The 10,634-nt window shown below is 36.0% G+C and overlaps 1 protein-coding gene across 1 annotated transcript in view; it reads right to left on the bottom strand.

The window, feature by feature from the left end:
* Window positions 1–210: 210 nt before the first annotated feature.
* The window catches only part of LOC109101197 (GRIP1-associated protein 1-like), a 49,771-nt gene continuing 39,347 nt past the window's right edge, over window positions 211–10,634 (bottom strand). The window contains exons 27-28 of the mRNA XM_042729359.1: window positions 6,681–6,850; window positions 211–2,201 (exon numbers count right to left, since the gene is read on the bottom strand). Coding sequence (XP_042585293.1) covers window positions 2,121–2,201; window positions 6,681–6,850 — 251 coding nt within the window. The 3' untranslated portion in view covers window positions 211–2,120. The remainder of the gene's footprint in view (window positions 2,202–6,680; window positions 6,851–10,634) is intronic.

Below are 10,634 nucleotides of genomic sequence, written 5' to 3'. Positions count from 1 at the left end.
ATTACTCTTAAATAAAACCACTAAATTTCAAGTAAGAAAAACCTTCGTGATGTATGAATCGCGGTTCATCTAGCTCAACTGGTACAGCATGTCATTGGTTTGACTCCCAGGGCACACCTGTGCTGATACAAAAAAAAAGTATACAATAAAAAGCATCTGTCAAAATATACATTGTAAACAAATCATAGTAAGTCTGACACTCAGACACTGTTTTTTTTTTTTTTTTTCAGCCATTCTTTATTATCACTGCAAGTTATGGAAGTCTGAACATGACAATGAAATGCACATAAATAAATTTTAGCTGTAGAGATGTAGTGGGAGATCAGACATTAATAATAGAATCTGCTTACATGAAGTTAGTGATGATTAAAACATGATTTTAATTAAAGAAGAGCTTGTTTGGCAGATATTAGATTAGAAGAGCAAAAGGCAAAAAAATGAAACAACTCTGAGCTTCAAAGGCAAACATCCTTCATTCTTTTGAGTGCAATCATCTAAGTGAATCGATATGTCAGTTTCCTCAAATGTGGAAATGAAAGAATATCGTTTTCCTACCGTATGGTATAATGAAAGGAATATGGAAAAGCATTCCGTCAGGATTTCCTTAAGAAGCCAGAGACAGAGATTTGACAGGCATTTAACACACCATGCACGAACATCACGCTCATGTGCCAAGAACATGGAAACGAACCGTTGTCGTATTAAAGCTTAAAGCATTGCAAAGATCTGCAAATCATTCACATCTCACAAATCATAAAACATCATTTTGCCAAGGTGAATATACATATAGATATATATCTAAATTAATACAGAATCGTTGAGTAATAAGGTGGACACTAAATCCATAATCTCACGTGAAATGTTCAATCTACTATGTTTTTGTTGTGCAATCAATATTCATTGCACCTAAAATGATCAATGGAGCATGTGCCGTATTTAATTAGACATGAATGAAAAAGAGGCTGATATTTCACAAACTCAATGAGGAGCTTTCATTTGCTTTAAATGAAATGGCGTCTTTTCTGACTAAGAGCTGTAGTTCGCTGGTAAACGATTGGGAAAATCAAGACACAATGGATCCAAAACATGGAGTTTGAGGACCAATAATTAAATTAACGTTGCACTCTCCAAATAAAATATTTCTGTGTGCATCAGAATTTAAAATGTTCACAAAAACTGAATGCATAAAAGCGGAATCATGTTGCAACATTCACAAAAAACGATAGGGCGTTGACGCGCACAAAACAAACTGGTGTTACACACTAAAACAGGTGGCTAGCTTCTCATGGGAGTCAAGTGTGCACTGTGAGAAACTGGTCCGTTCCCCAACAGCGCCGTCAGTTCTGAGACAGACAGAGAGGTGTCAAATTGAGTCGTTAAGCTGCCGAGAGATTGCTGCTTAACGAGGGGAGTCCAGGGAGCTGCTTTCCTTCACTGGAACATTTTGAGAGCCCCACAAAAATGCTCCGATAATTATCGCAGCAATTAAATGCATGCTCTCTTGCTCTCGCTGGAAAACTTCCTGATGTTTTTTTTTTGTTGGTATAACTAACTGCAGAACTTGAGATTTTAGCCAGTTTGTTTCAGATACGAGCAGCATACTCTAAAGATTTAAACATGATGATATTTGGATTTTCTGGCACGAATAAATACGCCCCATATACACACATTCACACATACAGCTTAAGTGTCTTTAGCGAATCAAATATACAAAACAGGCAATACAACAATGAGAGCAGTTTGAGGACGCCAACGTTAGACACACGCTTTCCTGAACAGGGGAATTAGTGGTTGGTAGAACGGTCCTGTTTGGACCACCGAGGCCATGCCACTGTCCCGAGCACTCACGGATGTCAAGCAGCCAGGGTTTGCTCGACGGACCCTTTTATAACAGTACTCTACCGTCCCAGACAAACAAACAAATAAAGTGTTACGTTACATTCAGTAGTATGCAAATCACAGATGGACTTTATCTGTTTTGACCCTCTGTGCTCCTGGTACATCTGAGATTGCTGGAGGTCTTTGTACAAGATGGATGTAGTTTCCTCCTGGTAGCCGTGAAGAGATGAGAGAAAGAGAAAGAGAAGGGTACTGAATCATCGGGTGGACGGCGTCCAGTTTTATCCCGTGGCTTTTGAGTTTTCCGCAGGGTTGGCGTCTTTACTCAAACGCACGATCTCCTGAGACAAAACTTCCAGATCCTGCAAGACAAACCAAGAATTTAAACGTGATTCTAATGAAGAGTACATTATTGAAAATATGTGGTAGTTGCATACTGTAAATGTTTATTTACAGTTCCTCCCTCCTGCTAAGCTTTGCACATTAGTTTGAAAGCAACCCAGAATATTCTGCCAAATATGTGGGTTTTAAAAAGAAGAAAGGTACGAAGGACCCATTAGGCAGTCAGGCCCGAGTTCAGCTGCAATCTCACATGGTATTATACTCTTATTCTCTCACAAACAAACACACGCTCAAACACACACACACACACACGACAGCAGAGGCAGCGTTGCATGCACTGTGTGCTCACTCTAAAGCAAAAAAGCCATCAAATATTAAGTGGGCTGTTTGTTTCTGGGCTGGCGGCCCCAACTGCCAGTAAATATTCATGAGGTGGTTGCTCGCTGGATTAGAAAAAGACGTCCAAAGTCCACAACAGTAGACGGTGGCCATTTTGGTCTGTAGTTATGGCTTCCCCATTGATAGTTTGCTCTGCAAAAGCGTGCTAAAATTCCAGAAACAGATAGACAGATAGAACAGATAGACTACATTAATAATATTATAGTAAAAATAGATTAAAATCGCATTATTAAAAATATATCTCAATTATATAAAGTACAATTAAAAAAATGAAAAATTACTAATTTAAATGAAAAATATTTATACATCATAGTAGCATGTTGCACTGCTTTATGTAAATTTAAATAAAAACTTAAATTGTAAAAATTGTATTGCTGTAAAATTACTGTATTATAAAACGGATAGTTCTGGTCCTTGATTCTGATTGGCTGAGCCACGTTCGAAGCTGTTGTAAATTACTCTACAAACATACACATTTGTTTACGATTGTGTGTTGCTTGGCAACCACTTTGTTGCAACCACAACTGATTCTGAGGAACTAAATTGTTTGGTGGAAGAATACTGTTTTTATTAATATCATTACACTTTATTTGCTCTGTTTTATTTTGTTGAACCTTACTACATATATTATAAAAGCAATAAGCCCTGTGAAGCTGTGGTTTACAGTGAATTTATAACAGCTAAGGGGGTCTTAGTCACTGTGCTTCACATCGTGCCTAACAACGCCCCTTAGCTGTTATAAATTCACTGTAAACCACTGTTTCTTGGGGCTTATTACTTTTTGGCAATTACAATCTCATGATAATTAAAACTGAGAATATACTATAATTATTTATATATTAATGGCAATTGGCAAAAAAAAAAAAAATCATCAAGCAAATGTTACAACAGATTTTGTTACTGTAAAAATACTGTATTACAGTAATGATAATATTCACTGAGATTATTGAAAATCATTTTTAAAACAAAATGAAAATGAGGCAATAAAAAGGAAAACTAGGCTGTGGTTGGGTGAATAACTCATGAAATGGGGGGGGTAATGTCACTTATATCATGACATTCAGCCTTTTAAAATGATCAGGCTGGTTGCATAAACTGCTAAGACTAGTCTTAAAAGTTAGTCATTAATTTGTTTTCCTCAATACTGCTCATAACTTTTTAAAGGCAAAAAGGTTGATTGCCCCAATTTAAATCCCGAAAAATGATATCGATTACCTCTTGGCTGAATGCTGATTTAATCATACTAGCTCATAAGACACAGTCTTAATAGTGGCTATGTTTATGCAACTGAACCCTGGAGACAAATGTATCTTGGCATCATTTGTCTTTGTCTTGAAAAGTGGCATCAGTGAGATATAAACTTCAAAAGCACTTTACAAGGGTTTTAATGGTGTGATGAGCACCATGAGAGACGGAGAGACGGACATACAGAGTGAAAAACAGGAAGCTTTGCAGCATGTCTTGAACTGCTGTAGATCGTGCTCACTGGATTTTAAGCATCTCCGGATTTTTCTCATCTTGTCTGCAGGAAAAACGAACATTTAATCGGCTGTTAATGGGCATAGACGCATCACCGGCGCTCACTGCAGGATAATTTTCCACCGCGTTTCTGTATCGAACACCATCCACAACAACACAAGCTGCAGCATTCAAAATGTTTAAGTGCATGTAATCCAAAGCATGAAGATGACTTAAAACTCAATTACATCATGATATCGTTATATTGTTAAGGCTTTTAGCTATGAAGCACCACTATAAAATAACTATATTTAGTAATGATAATAATCAAATAAAACTATTCCTCTTCCAACTAGAGCTGAGTTTGAGTGTTTACAGGTGTGTGCATATCACAGCTTCAACCAAACTGATTTTAAAGTTGGAACTATCCATTTTTAAGCATCAAACTGCACACATGACCAGTGCTAAGAAAGTGCTAGTACAAGTCTACAAGACTAGAACCTTCATAAGCTCCCCAAGATGTTTGTGAATCGATTTAGAAAGGTTTGTGTTGCAGGAAACTTTCTGTTCTTAGTTATGGCCAAGCTTTGCAGAGGGATCGTCACTCCATCTTGGTCTTAGTTTGCATCGTTTGTCTCTGCCAAGGTTACGGCAGAGTGTTTTTGTAACCTACAACTCCCCCTGGGCACCAACACACACAAGATGCACTCCACCAACATCCAGACTGTCTCCGGGCCTCACATCGGCTCAAACGCCCCCTCAGTAAGGATTTTATTCACATTCACAAAACAGAGCACCATGCATCACACATTGGTGCATTTATAAAGAATGTAACGAATGTGAAGTGGCAGGTGTGCATATAACTTCTCTGAACTTGGCTCATCCAATCAAATGTATAATGTATTACTGTTGCGAGTCATTTGTTTTTAACTCAAGACTTACATAACGTGAAGCCGCTGTTTTTGCACTGATTCCAGACTTATTCATTTGATATGAATAGTCCTCTGGTTTGTATCCATCCAGTTCCATTTAAACAGAGAGGAATAAGATGAAGTACCTTTCATTTGTTATTTATATAAATCACTGGATTATACAAAAATACACTTTACTATATGGTTATGTAATCTTTAAGAATTTTTTTTTTATATATAATATTTCACAGTATGGTGAGCATAGGCGACTATAATATTACAGCACATATTATAGTTTTTAATATAATTCAAACAAACCAACACATGGCTTCACTACAGGAACAAACCAGCCACCAGGCTCTGGAAATATCAAGAGGGGTGTGAGAGGTTAATTGTCATTAGTCAATCTGTGTGATGGTGTAATCCCATCAAACGCATCACCCTGCAGGCTGCCTGACATGCACTTTCTATTCCTGCTCCTAGAAACATTTAAGCATTAACAACACGCCCACCCCCTCTGCTTGCTGATGAATAAGACCTCTCAGTGGAGTCTCAGGACTGTATGACAGCAAGCCACCTACACACACACACACAAACGTGTGATCACACAATCTGCCGATCACGCCGTCAGAGCGACTGCAGGCGGAAAACTCATGGTCACTTCACCTCTACTCACCTGAATGAGTCATTGCTGAACATGGTTTAGCTCTTTATTCCCCATGAAGCATCAAATGAAAGTCTCACTTTTTTTTATCAAAGATATGCCAAGGAACTTGGCCACTGCTAATAGAACTCACTTTAAATCTGCACCTTTTTTTGCACTTTGAGTAGAATTCTGCAGAATGTGTAAAATGGGAGTTTTGCAACAAAGTATTTAAATTTGATCTTTTGCTTAAACAACATTTGCTTTTTTAAAACTGCAGATACAAAAAGTGTGAACAGCAATGAGGTACAAAAATACAAATATTTTCAAATTAATTAACCTTAAATTTGAAACGAAAGACTATAAAACAATACAATAATAAAATAAAATAATTTTAAAACTTTAAACAGACACTGCATGTTTAGTGGATTAGGCTGACTTAATTGCAAAATAATAATAATTATAATAATAATAATAAAAGTGAGAGAAATTACTATTTAAAATATTAAAATGGAAAATAATTCCTTTATATTGTAAAAATATTTCACAATATTGCCATTTTTACTGTACTTTTATTGAATAAATGCAGCCTTGGTGAGCATAAGAGACTATATTATTCTAGTCTTATTTTATATATCTTATATAGTTCCATTAAACTTTAACCTTACATTTCAAAAGAAATATAGAGGTCTATAAAACAAAATTATTAAATGAAAAAAGAAATAAAAACAAAACCAAATAAATAAAACAAACTAATAATAAAATAAAATTTAAAAATTTAAAAGGATAGAAATTAAAAGTGAATTTTTTTTTACAAGTGTACAAATTACAACAGTGCTGTCTTGGAAGCCTTGCAATGATAAGGAAAACTTTAAAAACATATAGCGAGACAGGAGCAGATTTTTATTTTTATTTTGTTGTAATGTACAAATTCTGATATCTACTGAGCTTTCTTGTAGGTCTTTAGGCACAGATTCTGTGTGGGCCTTAAATCGCCTTTCAAAAGAAGTTTTATATCCAACCTAAACTGACCTTGATCATGAAAAGCTTGTCTTTCCCACCCCAAACGGCTGGCCTTCCGTCTTTACCTTCTGTAGGTGCATGTTCTTTGTCAGTTGCTCTTCCAGCATGTTCTGCAGCTTTTTGTTCATCTCACGCAGGTTCTCGTCTCCAGGTTTTACCAAGTCCCTCAACACAGAACTCAAACCTCCACGTTCACCCTGAGCACCATGGGCCACTGCACCTCCTCCGGATACATCTGAGAGAAAGAGAGAGGAAAAAGGTGTGATTTTAGAAACCTTCTTACACTAAGGCCTGTGCTTTTTAACCATGTTTTCCCCAGTAATGCCTCAACATCCATGAATAAAGATGATCTCTATCAGGGGGCCATTAGTGTCTGCTGAGTGAATACAGAGTGCTTGCGTTTGGAGAAAAGCATTTCAAACGGCTCTCGCCTCGCACGCCACAACATTTACGAGCACCTTGAGTGCAATCATCCACAGCTTTGACGAAAAGCCGTGCAAGTCTTAAAGCTGGCAAATAAACACTGCTGCACATTCACGAGAGCCGCCGTGAATGAATTCTAGCTTTCAGGAAATTCAAACCCTGGTTAAGGTAGAGAGACTGACAGTAAGGATGGAGTCGAGTTAAAGGCAGCACTGACAAGGTCTGTCGACAGGGTTCATGACAGTAACACACAACCACGGAAGTGACCGTTAGCAGGGGACATCAGTGTGGGGTTGTAACTGGACAAGGTGGTGTGTTAAAAAATGAAAGATGTTGCTTACTTGGATGATTAATGAAGGTGAGTGAGTGGAAGGAAGGGCTGAGGTACTGGGTTGCCTGCTTAAAGCCAGGCTACTAAGATATTGTCAGGTTCCTGGTGAACTGTCAGATAGTTTAGTGGAGTTTTTCCTCTGAGGGAGGACAGGGAATCGAGCTGGCCAGCCTCTGCATGTCAAGGGCAAAAGCAATAAGTTCGATCGGGATGCTTCTTTCTCGGTTTTCACTTCATCTGGGTGAGTGGAGACATTCAAGGTCAGCTCAGCAGCGTGTCCCTAAACGGTGCTGTCAAATAACCTCTTACACCTATGGTCTGATGATGGAGCACATGGGAAATGTGCCACTTCCTGCGGGTGTTTAAATGCAGTTTCCAATAAAATCTCTATGGGAGCAAATACATGTTTTATTATGGAAAAAAGACATTGGGCTATAGTTAGTGCTACTAAATTAAAATTAAAATAATTTAACAAATAAATAAATTTCAAATAAAATAAAATAAAATACATTTTATGACTCCAAAACTAACATAAAAAAAAAATATATAATAATAATAATTAATTTTTTGGGGGATAGAATACATTGTAAACAAATCTAAAACAGCTATTTTAACACAGTAACTCACTAAAATGAAAACAAGTACTCAAACAAAACTATAAATGTCTGAAGAAACAAATATACTATTAGGATGAAATTTTAAAAATGTATATTTTTCTTAAACAGCATTTACTTTTGTGTTTAAATGCAGTTTCCAGTAAAATATCTGAAGGCAAATGCATGTTTTATTATGTAAAAAAGACACTGGGCTAAAGTCAGTGTTATTAAATTAAAACATCTTTGTTAACTAAAATTTTTAAAAAAATTAATAAAATTAAATATTTAAAAAGATGGAAAAATGTAAAATAAAATACATTTTTAACTCCAAGACTAACAAAATAAAAATTAAAAATATATATATTTAAATTTTTGGGGGACTGAATATATTGTGAAGAAATTTAAGGCAGCTATTTATATGATATCGGTTAACACACCAACTTGCTAAAATTAAAACAAATACTTAAACTAAATAAACTATAAATATGTGAAGTAACAAATATACTTTAAATATAAAATATATATAAAAAAATGTTTATTTTTCTTTAACAGCATTTACTTTTCAAAAGAGTACAAATACCAAAGGTACAAATACATACAAGTATTATTAAACTTTAACCTTAAAAATATAAAATCTATAAAAACACATATATAAAATACAATATAAAACAAAAAAGTAAAATAAGAAAATTTATAAGAAAAAAAGTTTAAATGAATGCTGTACGCTGTACAGATAAACTAAAAAATGTATAAGAAAATAAAACAAAAAAATTATGCTGTATGCTAAGTGGTTCAGACTGCAATGATGCCAAAAGCAGGGGGACAGGAGCAGATATTTGTTGAAGAAAAACCAAAACTAAACAATTGAGTAAAAGAAAATAAGAAAAAACTAAACTGAAATAAGAAACTAAAGATAATATAATAATAATAAATAAATACAATAAAAAAAAATTCTAAAGTTTAATTTCCCTGGCTATAGCTGCCACTTTAGTAATGAAAAAGAACCGATTATATACGTTTCAGGAACAGTAGTATGCAAATCAAGTGGTGCAGAGTAACCTGGATTTTTAAAACATTAAGTTGCTCAAGTGACCTGTTCTCATGACAGGCCATGTCACAGTTAGCTGAGGAGCTTAATGCATTGTAACATCACAGTATATCAAGCTAAGCACTAGCAATCTCACGCCTCTTTAACCTTATTAGATTGGCGCAAGAATAGCGTATATGTGTGGCTAACAGAAGAGCCTCACACGAATTCAACATTAGCGTAGCACACAAGCATTGCTAGTCACGGTGAACTGACGCCATAGCCCAGAGCCACGAAAATGAGGTAGAATGTGATGCACCGTAGCTAATTGAGATGTTAACTTCACTCCCCAGAGGCCTGTTCAACCTTTGAATGCATGGCTTTAAGTGTTGAAGGCCATGAATGACATTTGCCTGGCCCCTGAAGCCTGACCGTAAACATCACAAGGTGCAAAGCGCAGTCTTTGCTCTTTATCTGGACTATAAGATAATTAAACTTGTCAGCTTACCACAGAAGAATTAGATGAACACTATGGCCGATGAATATTTCCAGCTTTAAAATGCCAAATGTATGCTACAGGGCTTTAGACTAACTCTTTTCACTGGTTGCACTGGTGCGCCTAACTTTTTTTCTTAGGTGCACCAGCACAAAAGTTAGGTGCATCCAAATTTTCGACCGCACTGCATTTAACACCGCATTTTTACAAGTTCCCTTTTTTTTTTTTTTTTCTTTTTTTTTTATATTGCTGTCCATATAGGCAATATTGACTTTTAGCCTAATGATTAACTAACAATCTGGTCAACAAAGTTCTTTATTTGAAGCATAATTCTACAAGAAAGGTAACTTACTGAAAAATGTTGGTGCTTAAAGTGCTTCACTGAGTTGAAATTTAAACTTAAAACATATCAAAATAAATGAAATAAAAAGAAAATCTAAATTAAGTGTTTTAAGGGCTTCAAACTGAACATCTCATGGCTCAATATGGACTATCCTCCATTGCAGTCACATGCCCCTCGGATGGCCAACTCATGTAGTTTGGCTTTCTTGATCTTTGGCCTTGGCTAAACCAGCTGGCCACACTCTCTCTAGCAGCACTACGAATAAGAGTAATACATCATTCGTAACTGCAAAGGGTCTACTTTTATTTGTGTGCACTCACAATATCAACAAAACATTGCGCTTTCTGCCGTGTCGTCTTTAACAGGAGTACAAAAATGAACAGATACTCAGTGAAAACATGCCTAAATGATAAATATATCTATAGACATGATAAATTGGCATGATGAATATATCTATAGAAAGCTTTTAATGACTACTTAACGAAATAAAACAAATCAAAAACAAAAACTCTTTCATTATAATCATAATCCATAAAGATGCACTTCTCTCTAAAGGCGCGTTTGAGGAGATGGAGAGTCAGGCTCGGCAACTTCATCCTTGCGACAAAGACTCAGAAAACACTAGTTTATTAGTAAACAATTCAAATATCTCCTTACTATTTCCTCGTCACATTTATGGTAATTACTTTTGCCGGTGCTTTGCAGCAAGCTTGAGCCTATTGCGTGTATTTGAACGCAGAACTGTTCAGCTGCGCTGACAGCACACACCATACTGCTGCTGCGGGACACTTAACACCATCCAG

Source organism: Cyprinus carpio, chromosome B8 (genome assembly GCF_018340385.1).
Source record: "Cyprinus carpio isolate SPL01 chromosome B8, ASM1834038v1, whole genome shotgun sequence".
In the NCBI taxonomy this organism is placed as follows: domain Eukaryota; kingdom Metazoa; phylum Chordata; class Actinopteri; order Cypriniformes; family Cyprinidae; genus Cyprinus; species Cyprinus carpio.
The sequence above is the reverse complement of the archived record's forward strand: the minus strand, read 5'-3'. Positions and strand labels throughout refer to the sequence as shown.